Source organism: Thamnophis elegans, chromosome 8 (genome assembly GCF_009769535.1).
Source record: "Thamnophis elegans isolate rThaEle1 chromosome 8, rThaEle1.pri, whole genome shotgun sequence".
NCBI lineage: Eukaryota > Metazoa > Chordata > Lepidosauria > Squamata > Colubridae > Thamnophis > Thamnophis elegans.
This window is the reverse complement of record NC_045548.1, coordinates 77,739,843-77,757,840: the sequence shown is the minus strand read 5'-3', so window position 1 is coordinate 77,757,840 and position 17,998 is coordinate 77,739,843. Positions and strand designations below refer to the sequence as shown.

Below are 17,998 nucleotides of genomic sequence, written 5' to 3'. Positions count from 1 at the left end.
TCCATCTAAATGCAGATGAGCTTATGAAGGAAATGTGTCCTTTCTACCTATGCATTAACGCACATGCACCACACACACGAAGGCAAAGAAAGAATTCCAACAGGGGGCATTCCACTTCCAAAATCACCTGAACAGCATCTGTAATTTTAGGTGGAACCTTTGCTATGAAGCTGTGAAGGCCACACCGGCTGCATCGACCTTTTTAAAAATTATGCAATTCGGAAACTGAACTCAATAGAAAGTCTTTCCCTCACTCTCCAAAAGAAAATGGCCACAAAAGCCGTTGAACATTTTTTCCCCCCTGATTTACGTTCCTAAGGAAGATCCTCTCCAGGTTTGGAGCCTAATGCTGTGATGGCGAGCCGGTTCCACCACAAAACCGCGGTAGACTAAAGCGCGTATGTGATGTCATCACAGCGCGACGAAAACATCGCGCTGTGAGCGGTAAATTTAAAATTAAAGCAAAAACCTTACCCTAACCCCCCCCCAAAACCTAACCCCAAACCTAACCCTAAACCTAACCCTTAACCTAACCCTAAACCTAACGCTAACCCTTACCCTAACCCTAAACCTAACCCTAATGCTTAATGTAACCCTAAACCTAACCCTAACCCTAACCCTAACCCTTACCTTTATGTGAATCGGCTTGCTTTAATTTAATTTTAATTTTAATTTAATTTATTTTTAATTTTATTTGTCGCGCTGATGATGATGTCAGGTACGCGCTTTAATCGGGCGCGCTTTAGTGGACCGCGGTTTTGACGGGTCACGGGCGAGCCAATGGCACGCATGCTACAGGGGGCACATGGAGCCATTTGTCAGGGCACCCGAGGCAGTGCACATGTGCATGCTGGTCAGCTGACTTCGGCCTTCTTTTGAAGCTGTTTTTTTGCCCTCCGGAGGCTTCCCTGCAGCCTCCAAAGGGTGAAAAACCAGCCCTACGGGCAAACCGGAAGTTCAGGAACGGAATTCCGGTTTGCACATAGAACCGTTTTTCACCCTTCGAAGACTTCAGGGGCCTGAAGGCTCCAGAGGATGAGAAACAGCCCTGCGGCCATTTTTCACCCTTTGGAGTCTTCAGGGAAGCCTCCTGAAGGCCCCTGAAGCCTCCGGAGGTGAATAATCACCCCTACGGACAAACCGGAAGTCACTTCCTGTTTCTTTGTAGGGCCGTTTTTTTCCCCTCCGGAGCCTTCAGGGAAGCCTCCTGAAGGTCCCTGAAGCCTTTGGAGGTCGAAAAATGGACCTACGGGAAACCTGGAAGTTCAGGAATGGTGACTTCTGGTTTGTCCATAGGGCTGATTTTCAACATCCGGAGCCTTCAGGGGCCTTCAGGAGGCTTCTCTGAAGGCTCCGGAGGTCGAAGATCGGCCCTACGGACAAACCGGAAGTCACCATTCCTGAACTACAGGTACCCTGTAGATCCATTTTTCACCCTCCAGAGGGCATCAGGTGGGAGGGAGGCTGTTTTTGCCCTCCCCAGGCTCCTAGAAAGCCTCTGGAGCTTGGGGAAGGTGAAAAAACCACGGCAAAAGCAGGGGAGTTGCTGATCGCACACATGCGCGCACACTGGGGGGTGTCACATGCATAACATTATAGGTGTGGCATGCTGGCGCATGACACACACACACCCCTGTGCTGCCCCTGCTTTTGGCACGGCAGCCAAAAGAGGTTTGCCATCACTGGCCTAATGCATTTCCTAGATCAGTGATGGTGAACCTTTTCGGCACTGAGTGCTCAAACTGGAACATGTGCGCATGTGTACGCACTGGAGCAACCGGAAACCCGAACACCAACTTCCCGGCATGCACATGCCTTCTTTTGGCTTCTTTTGGGGGCTGTTTTCAAGCTGCTTTTTGAGTCCTTTTTGTAATGGCCTTCGCAGGTTCTGGAGCTCTGTTAAAGAGCCAGAAAACAGTACAAAAAATAGCATGAAAAAGGACCAGAAAACATCTGGTTTTTGACCATTTCCAGGCCACTTTCCAATTCTCCAGTGCCCACAGAGGCCAGCTGGCCAGAACACATAGGTTTACCATCACAGTCATAGACTCTTCTAAAAAAAAACCCATAAATACCAGATATATTTCCCAACCTCTGCATTTAACTCTTGCTATTTCTTTCTCGTGTTAACACAGTGCATTAATGTAGGATGGAAGCTTGGCTGAGGTGTCTTATGTTTACTTGTCACTTGGTGCTCAAAAGTCTGGAGGAATAGCAATGGCAACAGCCCTTAAACTTATATACCGCTTCGCAGTGCTTTTACAGCCCTCCCTAAGCGGTTTACAGAGTCAGCCTATTTGGTCCCCCAACAATCTGGGTCCTCATTTGACCCACCTCGGAAGGACGGGAGGCTGAGTCAGCCTTGAGGAATGCTCAAATAGGATTTGCTGCTGTTGTTTTCGTTTTGTTTTTTTTTGCAAATCCGAAATGGCTACAGACAAAAATGATGGGGACAAAGACCATCGGGCAATGTATTTAGCGTGTGGCAGTGGTCCTCAAATTTTCTGAGCAGAAAGGGGATGGTTTTGCACGCATGTACTCCTTTAAATAATGCAGCATCACGTGCTCGTCAGCGGTTTACATAGCCCAGTTTCCAACGGGCCACAGCCCAGCATGGGACCATGGACCGGGATAAGAGCCGAGGTGGCACAGTGGTTAAATGCAGCACTGCAGGCTATTTCAGCTGACTGCAGTTCTGCAGTTCGGCGGTTCAAATCTCACCGGCTCAAGGTTGACTCAGCCTTCCATCCTTCCGAGGTGGGTAAAAATGAGGACCCAGACTGTGGGGGCGATATGCTGACTCTGTAAACCGCTTAGAGAGGGCTGAAAGCCCTATGAAGCGGAATATAAGTCTAATTGCTATTGCTAACTGCTATAGTTGGGGACCCCTGGCGTATGGTGATGTGACCTTAGCCAGGAACCGTCACTCCAAATCAACAGGGATGGGAGAGAACGGTGAAGACCACATCTGCCCAGCTTCCATTTCCTCCAAGGGCAACTCTTGCCCAGAAAATACGTTTTTGCCTCCCCCCCCCCCCCCAAATCAAAAACAATCACACAAAGAAACCCACTTGACTTACACATCAGCTTCATCCCAGATGATGCAGGTTTGATTTGTGGTCCCCTGATTGCAGAGAGAGAGAGAGAGAGAGAGAGAAAAGAGATAAATAATCAACCGGAGTGCGATTCACAGAGTGATCCTCGTCTCAATCATGCAGTCCCTTCATCTGTGTTTGTGGAACGTGTGTGTGTGTCCTCCAACTTGCCTCAAAAGCCTACATTTTGACATCTCCTCCTGACAAAATTCTAAATGACAGGATGGGATGTGTCAGCTTCTACGCCAAGGGAAACACGGTTAGAAATCAAGGTTAGTGCGACACAAGCTTAGATGCTCTGCTCGAATGGAAAAAAAAATAGACATTGTTTATGGATTTTAGGCCACCATAAAGGCTGTGGCTTCCTCCTGATTTTTTTTATAAAAGGTATCTATCAAGGATAGGCAAATGGAAAATGTGCAGTAGGTGTTTACTTGAGATCAGCACAGATAGAGAGACCTCGGAAGCCATAGAAGATCATATTTGTAGCTCATGGTTGGGATGCTTTGGACTCTCTGAGCTTGGTGGATTTCTTGCAGATGTTTCATGACCCAATGAGGTAACATCCTCAGTGCTAGAAGGGAGTGGGGCTTGCAGAGAAGAGGAGGAGGAGGAGGAGGAGGAGGAGGAGGAGGAGGAGGAGGAGGAGGAGGAGGAGGAGGAGGAGGAGGAGGAGGAGGAGGAGAAGGAAGAAGCAGAAGGAGGATTGTGGGGGTTTTGGTGCTTTCTGAGCTTGGTGGTTTCCTTGCAGATGTTTCATGACCCAACTAGGTAACATCCTCAGTGCTAGAAGGGAGAGGGTTTTGCAGAGAGGAGGAGGAGGAGGAGGAGGAGGAGGAGGAGGAGGAGGAGGAGGAGGAGGAGGAGGAGGAGGAGGACTGAGGTCCTTGGTGCTTTCTGAGCATGGTTGCTTTCTTGCAGATGTTTCATTCCCCCAACTAGGTAACATCCTCAATGCTAGAAGAGAGTGGGGCTTTCAGAGAGGAGGAAGAGGAGGAGGAGGAGGAGGGGACTGAGGTCCTTGGTGCTTTCTGAGCATGGTTGTTTTCTTGCAAATGTTTCATTCCCCCAACTAGGTAACATCCTCAGTGCTAGAATGGAGTGGGGCTTGCAGAGAAGAGGAGAAGAGGAGTAAAAGGAGAAGAAGGAGAAGGAAGAAGCAGAAGGAGAAGGAGAAAGAGAAGGAGAAGAACAAGGAGAAGGAGGACTGTGGGGTCCTTGGTGCTCTCTGAGCTTGGTGGTTTCCTTGCAGATGTTTCATTCCCCCAACTAGGTAACATCCTCAGTGCTAGAAGGGAGAGGGGCTTGCAGAGAAGAGGGGGAAGAGGAGAAGGAGAAGAAGGACTGTGAGGTTCTTGGTGCTTTCTGAGCTTGGGGGTTTTCTTGCAGACCTTTCATGACCCAAATAGGTAACATCCTCAGTGCTAGAACGGAGTGGGGCTGGCAGAGAAAAGGAGGAAGAGGAGAAGGAAGAGAAAGTGAAAAAGGAGGAAGAGGAGAACTGTGAGACTCTTGGTGTTCTCTGAGCTTGGTTGTTTTCTTGCAGACATTTCATTCCCCCAAGTAGGTAGCATCATCAGCACACTTAGTGCGCATAGCTGGATAAGGGAACATCTGGAAGGAAACAACCAAGCTCAGAGAGCACCAAGGATTCAGAGCCGGGGCCCGAAACTGAGCCAAGTTGCCTGTCAAACCCCTTGGCCACACCCACCCAGCTGGTCATTAGGGCAGAGAACCGGTTGTTAAATTATTTGAATCCCACCACTGACTGCACTCAGCAAAGAGAGAAAAATTGGTTCAGGATCTAAGTTCTTTTCCCACCCAAAATCCTTCCCTTCTGAGTGGTCCCCAGGCAGGAACGATGGCTTACATTGTACAAGTGGGAGAATTCGATTTCCATCATGGCGACTAGGGATTGAGGTTCTGGCTTGACAGTCACGGAGATGATGCGGGAATTGAGTATTGTGGTATTCCTAGAGAGGAGGAAGGAAACAGATAAATGAAAGAAGTTGGAAGAGGGGTATACATTAGGCTAGGCAAGAATTTGGTGGTAAACTAGAATTATTTTGACACACACAAAAAAATTGTACTCCGATGTCTCACTGATTGAGGAATGATGAAATGTTTGTTTTAAAAGAAAATAAAACTTTCGAAACTGAAAGAAGTTGGAAGAGTATTCAAAGTGGTCAACAGAAAAACAGTCCTTTGAGTGACTCCTACAAAGGATTTATACCTCCTTTTTCCGCATAATGGGCATACGTCAACCGAAGAGAAGTGTAGGGGGGTGACAGTGTTTCAATATATAAGGCAGAGGTAGGTTCCTACCAGTTCGCACCTATTCGGTAGAACCGGTTCGTCAAATCTACCGAACCGGTTAGAAGAGGTTCCACCAGTGGACCCGGAAAGCAGGCCACGCCTACAGAAGAGGTTCCAAATTTTTTTGAAACCCACCACTGCTAAAGGGTTAGGGGTGCAAGGATCTTGTAACTTGACAGCTTTAAGACTTGCATGTTTCAATGCCAGAGTTCCTGAGCCAACGTGACTGGAGGAGGAATTCTGGGAGTTGAAGTCCACAAGTCTTAAAGCTGTCAGGTTTGAACACCCCTAGTTTTTTTTTCTAAAGGTTTAGGGGTGCAAGGGTCTTGTAACTTGACAGCTTTAAGACTTGCATGTTTCAATGCCAGAGTTCCTGAGCCAACGTGACTGGAGGAGGAATTCTGGGAGTTGAAGTCCACAAGTCTTAAAGCTGTCAGGTTTGAAGACCCCCAGTTTTTTTTCTAATGGGGTTAGGGGTGCAAGGATCTTGTAACTTGACAGCTTTAAGACTTGCATGTTTCAATGCCAGAGTTCCTGAGCCAACGTGACTGGAGGAGGAATTCTGGGAGTTGAAGTCCACAAGTCTTAAAGCTGTCAAGTTTGAACACCCCTGGTTTTCTGAATAGCTACTTGGACTGACCCTTATGAATTAAGTACTAATTCATAATTTCATATCCGGTCACATGGGCGGCAAGCCACTCTCATCCGGTCACATGGGTGGCAAGCCACTCCCACAAAGGAGGCCACACCCACAGAGTAGGTTCGAACAATTTTTGAAACCCACCACTGATATAAGGTGTGTCACAAAGAAAAGGGGGTCAACCCATTCCCCAAAGCATTTGAGGACAGAACAAGAAGCAATGGGTGGAAACCATTGGTCTAGAATGACACAAGATCTTCTGCTTGAGCAAGAGGTTGGACTAGAAGGCCTCCAAGGTCCCTTCCAACTCTGTGATTCTGTTATTCTTACTTTGAAACTAATCAAGGAGAAAACCAGCCTAGAACTAAGGAGGAATTTCCTAACGGTGAGAACAATTAATTGGTTTGACTCCAGAAGCTGTGGGTGGCTCCATCATTGGAGGCTTTAGATGATCAAGTAGGATCATATCAGACAAATGGTTGTCCAGTCTCTTCTTTAAAACTTCCAGTGTTAGGGAATTCACAACTTACCAGAGGCAAGTTGTTCCACTGGTTAATTGGTTTAACTGTCGGGAAATTTCTTCTAGGTTGCTTCTCTCCTCGATTAGTTTCCACCCATTGCTTCTTATCCTGCCCTCGGGTGCTTTGAAGAACAGGTTGACCCCTTCTTCTGTGGGGCAGCCCCTCCAATAGTGGAAGACTGCTTTCACGTCACTAGAAGGTAAAGGTTAAGTTTCCCCTTGCGCATATGTGCTAGCCGTTCCTGTCTTTAGGGGGCAGTGCTCATCTCTGTTTCAAAGCCGAAGAGCCAGTGGTGTCTGAAGACGTCTCCATACTCATGTGGCCGGCATGACTAAATGCTGAAGGGGCATGGTGCATTGTTCCTTCCCACCAAAGTAGTTCCTATTTTTCTACTTGCATTTTTCAAACTGCTAGGTTGGCAGAAGCTGGGACAAGTAATGGGAGCTCACTCCCTTATGAGGCACTAGGGATTCAAACCACCGAACTTCTGACCTTTCTGATTGACAAGCTCAGTGTCTTAGCCACTGAGCCACCGCATTCCAGTGGCTAAGTGGCACATTCATGTCACTAGCCCTGCCCAATTCCTGCAACTGTTTTTTATATGTTTTAGCCTCCAGTCCCCTAATCATCTTGGTTGCTCTTCTCTGCACTATTCCAAAATCTCAACATCTTTTTTTTTTTATAGCATGGCAACTAAAACTGGATGTTTTGGAGGGTGCAACAGTCCTGAAATGTATTACACTTTATGGAAAATCAGATCAAAATAGCAGAGTGTGCTGTTTACACTTTCCAAAATTGTGTGCTTAAGCCTGCGGAGTTTTAAACTATGCCTACACATGCCGAGCAACATTAGAGAATAAAGAACACGCATATTATTACCATTATTTTAATACCATCACTCTCATTTAATATCATCCCTATCATTAATTTAAGATCATCCCTCCGAGCCTCTCTTGGAGACCATTAAGAAGAAAGATTCATGCTTATGAAATGCCTTGTAAATTGGATTTCTCAGATTCCCTCGTGGCTAGTATTTTTTTTTAAAAAAAAAATACCTCAAAGATCGCCATTAGTAACCTGAAATCACATTTGTCTGCCTGGTTTTTAGATATTTTTTTTAAAAAAAATTTTTTAAAGAGGGAATAAAAGGAAATAAAGAATGATGCAAAGGTATCATATCAGTATGTGGACAAATAAAGATCATGCAGTCTGTCAGTGATGAAAAATTAACCATAAAAACAAAATACACCATTTTTTACAATAAGGGGAAAGGACTTTAGTGATCTTTTTGGAATGCCTTGAGCTGAGTGGTAAAGTCTCCACTATTTTGCTATGTAAAGATATTGTTAAAGAGAGGAGGAGGAGGAGGAGGAGGAGGAGGAGGAGGAGGAGGAAGAAAAGAAAGAAAGAAAAAATAGAAAAAAGAAAGAAAAAAAAGAAAAAATATACAAAGGAAGGGGGGAAGAAAAGGTAAAAGAAAGGGAAAGGAAAGAGAAGAGAAGGGAAGGAAAGGGAAGGGAAAGGAAAAGAAGGAAGAGAAGGGAAGGGAGAAAAAGGAAAGGAAGGAAAGGAGAAGTAAATGGATGAAGGGAAGGTAAAGGAAGGGAAGGAAAGAAAAGAAAAGAAAGAAAGGAAACATGGAGAAGTAAACAGATGAACAAGGGAAGGGAAAGGAAAGAAAGGAAAGGAGAAGTAAATGGATGAAGAAGGGAAGGGAAAGGAAGGGAAAGGAAAGGAAGATTCAGGGAGATTTTAACTGGAGACTATTAACTTTGCTAACATCCTTGTCTTCCTTATTGATTTTAATGTTGCAAGTTGCCTTAATGGGATCTTTGTCATTCAAACCAACTGAGGGATACTGTAAACAAAGAAACACACCAATATTCTTATGAAAATTCCATATTAAAAACAAATGTTCCATGCAAACAGCTTTGCCTGGCTCAGAAACGAACGTTTGTTCATGTCGTGGGTTCATCTTGACCCAAAAGAGAGGCCAGTCGGTGCAGTGGCACTCAGCTACATCCGGCTCTTGTGGAGTTTATGGTCCAATGTTCTCCATCTCAGCTGGTCTCCAGCACCATGTGAAGCTTATCCAGCAAACACGACACCAAGATGTCATTTTGTCCTTCCACTCTTGACTTCTTTTTGCTTCACTCGTGGTTTTTTCCAGACCATCAGCTGCCCACATCACGTACCCAAAGTATGTGAGCTTCTGTGGATGGTTGTCATCTCAAAGGACCAGAGAGCCTTGATTGGCTCAGCACCCAAGAACTTGTTCTTCCTGAAGTCCAGGGGACAAGTGGTCCTCAATGTACAACCACAACTGAGTCCCAAAATTCATGTTGTTAAGCGAGACATTTGTTGAGTGAGTTTTGGTCAACTTTATCATCTTTCCTGCCACAGTTAGAATAGAGTAACAGAGTTGGAAGGGACCTTGGAGATCTTCTAATCCAACCCCTGGCTTAGGCAGAAAACCCTACACCACTTCGGATGAATAGTTATCTAACATCTTCTTAAAAACACCCAGTGCTGGAGTATTTACAACTTCTGGAGGCAAGTTGTTCCACTGATTAAATGTCAGGACATTTCTCCTTAGTTCTAAGTTGCTTCTCTCCTTGATTAGTTTCCACCCATTGCTTCTTGTTCTACCCTCAGGTGCTTTGGAGGATAGCTTGACTCTCTCTTCTTTGTGGCAACCTCTGAGATATTGGAAGACTGCTATCATGTCTCCCCTAGTCCTTCTTTTCATCAAACTAGACATACCCAGTTCCTGCAACCGTTCTTCATATGTTTTAGCCTCCAGTCCCCTAATCCTCTTTGTTGCTCTTCTCTGCACTCTTTCCAGAGTCTCCACATCTTTTCTACATCGTGGTGACCAAAACTGAATGCAGTATTTCAAGTGTGGCTTTACCAAGGCCTTATAAAGTGGTATTAACACTTCACGTGATCTGGATTCTATCCCTCTCATTAACTTGCAACCTGGGACTTCTTGATAATTGCCCAACCTCATCACTGCCTTCTTCCCTGAGATTAATTATTTCTTTGCTGTTCTCTCACATCAACCATCTTTATTTCTTCTTGAAGCCAAGAAAAGAAAGCTATCTTTTAGCCTCCCTTTGGGGCCATCAACCATACTATCAATTGACTACGCAAGCAGGTTGGAAAACCAGGAACTGTGGAGTAAAACCCCCATGTCTATAAACAACTCCACCTATCGATTGGAGTTTGGAGACCTGGAATTTACAATTGCTCTCTAGTGGGGGTGGGTGGGTTGTATCAATCTCTGCATTCCAGCTGAGAGGAGGACCCAAGGCAGTTCATGGATTTGCAGTTGTTGGAAGAAATGCCTATCTGGGTTCAGTTCCAAGTGGGGAAAAAGATACTGGAAACACGGAGGCTGCTTTGAAAGATGGTTTAATGGTGGGCAGGATCACATGGTTTGAAGTCCAGGCCAAAAAAAGTGGGAAGAGATTCTGGAGATGCTGAGTTTTATACCCTCTGTTGGGCTTTTGAATTTGAGCTTGTTATTCTGATTGGTTGTCAGACTCCCATGGGGCCATGCAGGGGTGACTCTGTAGGCTGTCCTGAGTCCCAGGCTTGGTTGATCCTTGCTGGGTGATGCAATCTTCCCAGGTGCCATCTGGTGAGATGGGTAGAGGGCTAATCCTATCATGTCTTAATCCCATCACCCTGGAGCTGAAGGGGGCAGGGAGCTGCTTTGCCTTTAAAACACGTTTCTCCTTTTCTCATCCTGGTAAACATAATATTCTGCCTTTTTAATATTTCCTAGAATATTTCATTCTGCTAGGACAGTGGTTCCCAAACTTGGCAACTTTAAGACTTGTGGACTTCAACTCCCAGAATTCTCCAGCCAGCTCTGCTGGCTGGAGAATTCTGGAAGTTGAAGTCCACAAGTCATAAAGTTGCCAAGTTTGGGAACCACAGTTATAGACGATTCAGCCAATATAGGAGTTGAATAGTTGTTTGTTGAGATTTGAATTTTGTTGTTGTTGTTGGTTGCGAAGTTCTGTCTGACCCATCGTCATCCCCATGGAAAATGTTCCTCCAGCCTCCTGTCCTCTACCATCCTCTGGAGTCCATTTAAGCTCAAGTCTGCTGCTTCGGTGACTCCATCCAGCCACCTCCTTCTCTGTCGTCCCCTTCTTCTTTTGCCCTCCATCGTTCTCAACATGAGGCTCTTCTCCAGTGTGTTCTTCCTTCTGCTGGCTGGAGAATTCTGGGAGTTGAAGTCCACAAGTCTTAAAGTTGGCAAGTTTGGGAACCACTGTTCTAGGAGATGGACTAGTGATAACTTCCTACAATGTGAGAATCAAGCAGGAGATTTCAGCTACGATTCCTTTTTCATGCTCATGATACCCGTAGACAGTAATCCCCCTACTGAAGTCTGCAAAAATAGAGGCAGCTGTAGTGTTATTGGACTGGGATCTGCAGATCCCTTTGGGATCACTGGATCAGCTTTTAGGATGCACCGTGGATTCCTTGCTCTGACTGAAAGAGCAAGAGTTTCCAACTCTCTGCCGTGGAGTGAGGTTTTAGATCTCTCCAAAGGGCCTTTTGGATCTATAGGTTCAGTCCATCTGACTCAGCAAACCGTTGCTGAAACAGCCACTGCAGTGCAGTGAAGCACGATGTGCAATGAAGAATTAGAGAAGGATGTGTTGAACAATCCACAGAGATGTCCTCTCAGGCTGAGGTCCTGATGATGTGGCTAAATTTCAGCCAGAGAGAAGAAAAACGTTGATGGGGAGACATTTACGACAATGTTTCTCAACCTTAGTGACTCTAAGATGGGTGGACTTCAACTCCCAGAATTCCCCAGCCGGCCATGCTGAGATTCCAAACACAGCAACGGATCATCTACTTGGCTATATATAATAATATATTCTGTTCACAATGTTGTTGTTAGTTGCAAAGTTGTGTTTGATCCATCGCGACTCCCATGGAAAACTTTCCTCCCGGCCTTCCTGTCCTCTACCATCCTCTGGAGTCCATTTGAGCTCAAGCCTGCTGCTTCGGTGACTCCATCCAGCCACCTCCTTCTCTGTCGTCCCCTTCTTCTTTTGCCCTCCATCATTCTCAACATGAGGCTCTTCTCCAATGTGTTCTTATTAGATGGCCAAAGTCTTTGAGTTTCCTCTTCAGGATCTGGCCTTCTAAAGAGCAGTCAGGGTTGATCTCCTCTAGGACTGACCGGTTGGATGGCCTTGAAGTCCAAGGGACTCAATGCAGGAGTCTTCTCCGGCACCAGAGTTCAAAGGCCTCCATTCTTTGGCGCTCAGCCTTCCTTATTGGCCAACCTTCACAGCCATCCATTGCAACTGGGAAAACCATCACCTTGACTATACACACTTTTGTTGGCAGGGTGATGTCTCTCTGCTCACAATAGAATACTTTATGCCCCCAGGCTTCAAATTTTGGGTTTGGACAACCTAGAACTATGCCGATTAAGCATAGTACACAAAATTGCCTGCTACAACGTCCTACGTGTCAATGGCTTCTTCAGCTTCAACCTCAATAATACACGAGCATCCATTGATACGAACTCAAGGTCAACCACTCCAAACTCGATTGCAGAAAATACGACTTCAGCCACAGAGTGGTCAACGCCTGGAATGCTCTACCTGACTCCGTTGTTGCAGCCTCAAACCCACCACAGCTTCAACCTTAAACTATCTACTGTGGACCTCACCCCATTCCTAAGAGGGCGGTAAAGCGGGGCGTGCATAAGCGCACCATCATGCCTACCGTCCCTGTCCTACTGTCCCCATTTATTCGTACCCATTTTTTCCTGTGTTCATGTTTATACCTATACCTGTTATCTTGTAAATGTTTGACAAAATAAATAAATAAATAAATATTTCCACCACCTCTCTCATTCTTCGCTTATATACATACATACCAGTGGTGGGATTCAGCCAGTTCACACCACTTCGGGAGAACCGATTGGTAACTTTCTAAGCAGTTTGGTGAACTGGTTGTTTGAAGAAATCATTAGGGCAGAGAACCTGTTGTTAAATTATTTGAATCCCACCACTGATAGATAGATAGATAGATAGATAGATAGATAGATAGATAGATAGATAGATAGATAGATAGATAGATAGATAGATGATGGATAGATGATAGATACACAGACAGACAGAAAGATAGATAGATAGATAGATAGATAGATAGATAGATAGATAGATAGATACACAGATAGATGATAGATAGATAGATAGATAGATAGATAGATAGATAGATAGATGATAGATAGATGATAGATACACAGACAGACAGACAGACAGACAGATAGATGATAGATAGATGATAGATAGATGATAGATACACAGACATAGATGATAGATAGATAGATAGATAGATAGATAGATAGATAGATAGATAGATAGATAGATAGATAGATAGATGATGGATAGATGATAGATACACAGACAGACAGAAAGATAGATAGATAGATAGATAGATAGATAGATAGATAGATAGATAGATAGATAGATGATAGATAGATGATAGATACACAGATAGATGATAGATAGATAGATAGATAGATAGATAGATAGATAGATAGATAGATAGATAGATAGATGATAGATAGATGATAGATACACAGACAGACAGACAGACAGACAGATAGATGATAGATAGATGATAGATAGATGATAGATACACAGACATAGATGATAGATAGATAGATAGATAGATAGATAGATAGATAGATAGATAGATAGATAGATAGATAGATGGATAGATGATAGATACACAGACAGACAGACAGACAGACAGATAGATAGATATTGATAGATAGATGATAAATATACAGATAGATGATAGATAGATAGATAGATAGATAGATAGATAGATAGATGATAGATAGATAGATAGATAGATAGATAGATAGATGATGGATGGATAGATAGATAGATAGATAGATAGATAGATAGATAGATAGATAGATAGATAGATAGATAGATAGATAGATAGATACATACCAGGGTTGGGTTCCAGCTTCTGTTACTGCTGGTTCACTGAGGGGTGCAATGCAGGCGTGCTATGCATGCATGCGCAATAGTAAGGAAATTGCTTTTGTGCATGTGCAGAAGCATAAAGCAAGAGCCGATAGAATCGGTTTGGGGGTGTGTCCGGCCGAGTTACTACCTACTCGGCTGAACCAGTCCAAACCGGTGCGAACCCACTTCTGATCCATCCATCCACACACACACACACACAAACACATATCTCCAGTTACCTCTGAAGGCCCAGGATGCCAGCCAGGTTGCGATAAATCACCGTGCCCACCACAAAGACGGAGGAGTCATCTGTCTCTGTGAAGAAGCAACAAAGGAAGCAGAGTGAGGACGAAGTGGAGCAAAAGAATGAGAAACAACAGGAACCAAAGGAGAAAAAAGGAGAGCTGTTTATTTAAACAGAATACCGACAGCCTTCAACTTTCAAAAGTTTGTTCAGGCTTGTCCATTCAAGATGACAACAGCACTGAAAAATGGGACGGCTGATCGTTTTCCACACTTAACAACTGTTGGCTGCAGCATCCCCAAGGTTACAGGATCAAAATTCAGACGGTTTGGCAAGCGGTTCATACTTACGACCGCGGCTGGGTTCCCAATGTCATACGACCCCCTTCAGTGTCCCGTGACTACATGATTGAAATTCACGCCCTTGGCCACTGACTCGTATTTATGACGGACACAGCATCCCCGGGATCACGTGATCCCCTTTTGTGACCTTCCAAAAAGCCAAGTCAACAGGGAAGCCAGTTTCACTTGACGACCAGTTACTAACTTAACACCTGCAGTGACTCGCTTAACGACTGTGGCGACAAAGGTTGCAAAATGGGACAAAACCCACTTAACAAATGTCTCACTTTAAGCAACAGAAATTTGGGGCTCAATTGTGGCGTTAGGTCGAGGACTACCTGTAACAGAACTGGGAGGGATCTTGGAGGTCTTCTAGTCCAGCCCCCACTCTGGCAAAAGACCTTTCACCATGTCAGACAAGTGGCTGTCCAGTCTCTTGCTGAAAACTTCCAGTGTTGGAGCACCTACAACTTCTGAAGGCAAGATGTCCCACCGATTAATTAACAGAAGAAGAGAGTTGGAAGGGACCTTGAAGGTCTTCTAGCTCAACCCTCTGCTGAAGCGGGAGACCCTATATCCGTGATGGCGCCCTCTGGAGGCTTCAGGGAAGAGAAAAACCATCCAATGAGCATAAAGGAAGTGCGGAAACAGACTTCTGGTTTGTGTGGTAGGCCGTTTTTCGCGCTCTGGAACCTTCAAGGAAGCCTCCTGAAGGCTCCGGAGAGCCTCGGGGAGGGGGGGAGGGCTGTTTTTGCCCTCCCCAGGCTCCTAGAAAGCCTCTGGAGCCTGGGGAGGGCAAAAAATGGGTCCATGCAGGTCAAAAAATGGGAGTGGGTGGGGGTCACACATGCATGTGCAAAGGGGGGGTTATATGCACATGTACAAGGGGGTGGTGTTGCACACATAGCATTATGGGTCTGCTCACGACCCCCCTGCGCTCTGCCTGCGTTTGGCACATGATCCGAAAAAGGTTAGGCATCCCTGCCCTATACCATTTCAGATAGTTCTACAGTCTCTTCTTAAAAACTCTCCAGTGATGGAGCGCTCACAATTTCTGGTGACAAGCTGTCCCACCGGTTATTAATTGTCCTCACTGTTAGGAAGTTTATCCTTAGTTCCAGTGTCAGGCCTGCAATTATATTCCTTTTAGAATTTTGGCCTGCCACACTTCCTCTTATTTCAATATGCTGTTTCATTAGTATAGTCGATGGGAGGGGGGAATAGACAGGAGTAGGACTGTGGAATGTATTGTTTTCATTCTTTACTAGAAGCCAAGGTCATCCTTTGTCTCCGTACTTTGACACCTGACCGGAAGCAGCTGGGTGTGGATGCCAGCGTGGACGAAGAAGATTGGACCGTGTGATGGATTTGTGGGTGTGGGGACAAGATCATGAACTTTTAACTGGGTGGGATTCTGGTGTCATTTCCAGCATTGTGATTCCATAGCATAAGGCCAAGATGTCTGATTTATTAAATTGGAACTTTAAGGATAGTTTTGCCTTGGACTCTGATTTAATTCTACATGATACTTGGAACGCTGGCATCCAGGTTGCTTCTCTCCTTGTTTAGTTTCCATCTATTGCTTCTTGTCCTGCCTTCAGGAGCTTTGGAAAATAGCTTGACCCCCCCCTCCTTTTTGTAGCAACCCCTCATTCCCTGGAAGACTGCTATCATGTCACTCCTGGTCCTCCATTTGCACAGCCACCCATCTCAAACCAGAGGCCATGGGCTGCAAACGATCATCGAAACAGTTGAAAGATTTAAGACGATACAAAAGAGAAATAAAATACGATTAGCAGCCCAGCGATAATTGCAATTCTTTGGACCTGCAGGACAATTATATCTCCCTGCTGCTTTGCAGATGCAAATCCCATCGCAACATACAAAATGTGGAGACTCTAGAAAGAGTTCAGAGAAGAGCAACAAAGAGGATTAAGGGCCTGGAGGCTAAAACACATGAGGAACGGTTGCAGGAACTGGGTATGTCTAGTTTAATTAAAAGAAGGACCAGGGGAGACATGATAGCAGCCTTCCAATATCTCAGAGGTTGCCACAAAGAAGAGGGAGTCAAGCTATTCTCCAAGGCACCTGAGGGCAGGATAAGAAGCAATGGGTGGAAACTAATCAAGGAGAGAAGCAACTTAGAACTGAGGAGAAATTTCCTGACAGTGAGAACAATTAATCAGTGGAACAACTTCAGAAGTTGTGAATGCCCCAACACAGGAAGTCTTTAAGAAGATGTTGGATAGCCATTTAACTGAGGTGCTGTAGGGTTTCCTGCTTGAGCAGGGGTTGGACTAGAAGATCTCCAAGGTCCCTTCCAACTCTCTTATTCTATTCTATTCTATTCTATTCTACGAGATTTGTGACTCTCCTGAAGCCTGAAAGAACAGTTGCAAGAACTGGGTATGTCTAGTTTAATGAAAAGAAGGACTAGGGGAGACATGATAGGAAGTCTTCCAATATCTCAGGGGTTGCCACAAAGAAGAGGGAGTCAAGCTATTCTCCAAGGCACCTGAAGGCAGGAACAAGAAGCAATGGGTGGAAACTAATCAAGGAGAGAAGCAACTTAGAACTGAGGAGAAATTTCCTGATAGTGAAAACAATGAATCAGTGGAACAGCTTGCCTTCAGAAGTTGTGAATGCCCCAACACTGGAAGTCTTTAAGAAGATGTTGGATAGCCATTTGCCAGAAATATCGCACTATGTCCAACGTTTTTATGTTTATCTAATTAAAAAAAAACTTTTTTTAAAAAAAGAAGAAAGTTTTTGCTGGCTTTGGTTCTAATGCGATTTGAGCTGGAGTCACTTCTTCGCGTTGTTTTGGGAATGCAAGAAAGCTTCCGCTACGCATTAATTGAGGGTACTTCAGTCCCTTTTCAATTAGCAGCCCCAACTATCCGGCTCGCACGAGTTCTGATCGTCTATTCCCATTGTAGCACTGCTGCTCCAATTAAGCGCCTCTTCGGTTTTATGTTTTGCTAAAAAAACGTATCGACTGGAGCACCATTACGTCGCGCTGTGCAGAGTTGTGAAACTCGTGTCGTGGAAGGGACCCCGGTCCACGGGGACAAATACTGTTCAGAAATAGAAGTTGGGAAGGATTGTTGTGGGAAACGAGGGCCCGTCGAGCCTGTTCGGCAGGCTGCGTTTTGTCAGCCGTTTTCTACGGGGGGACAATTGGATGGGACGTCTCAATGGTGCTCTTTCAAGAGGCAACTGGACTTTGTTTTCCCTTAAGGAGCTTTCGCTTCCCATCTGAGAAGCTCCTTCAGTTCTGACTGAATGGTGGAGATTGGAAGGATTTACATTCCTTGCAGTCATCTGGTTGTTTGCACCGGGGTGGATTACTAGCGGTTCAGCGCCCGAAAAATTTTGTGCATGTGGGCTCACCAGGCAGGGGAGGCGTGGCCTCACCAGTCATGAGGAAAAGGAAAGAATTTTAAAGAATTTTTAAAAAATAATTAAAGCCGAGGTAGTTGCTGCCAGATTTCAAGTCACAGTGACTTGGAACAGTGCTTAGTGTTAACTATAGGAGGAGGCCAGAGAAATAGGGGCCTCCTGTGCATAAGCAATTTTTCGCCTTTTAAGAGTTAAGCAAGGGTTAAAAAGCAAAAAAATCCGTATGCAAAGGAGGCAGGTGTTCTCTCGCCTCCTGTAGAGGGCATTTTTAGAGGCTTTTTAGAGTTCTCTGGGAGCAACTAGCTCAGTCTGACTCAGAGCTCTGGCAGAACCACGTTGCCTTTTCAAACACACACACACACACAGACACAGAGAGAGCTGGATAAAAGTACATAAGCCCAGCTTCACTGA

The 17,998-nt window shown here is 45.0% G+C and overlaps 1 protein-coding gene across 1 annotated transcript in view; it reads right to left on the bottom strand.

The window, feature by feature from the left end:
* Window positions 1-3,076: 3,076 nt before the first annotated feature.
* Window positions 3,077-17,998, bottom strand: part of ADGRB1 (adhesion G protein-coupled receptor B1) — a 132,221-nt gene continuing 117,299 nt past the window's right edge. The window contains 3 exon segments of the mRNA XM_032222333.1: window positions 3,077-3,124; window positions 4,966-5,068; window positions 13,840-13,915. Coding sequence (XP_032078224.1) covers window positions 3,077-3,124; window positions 4,966-5,068; window positions 13,840-13,915 — 227 coding nt within the window.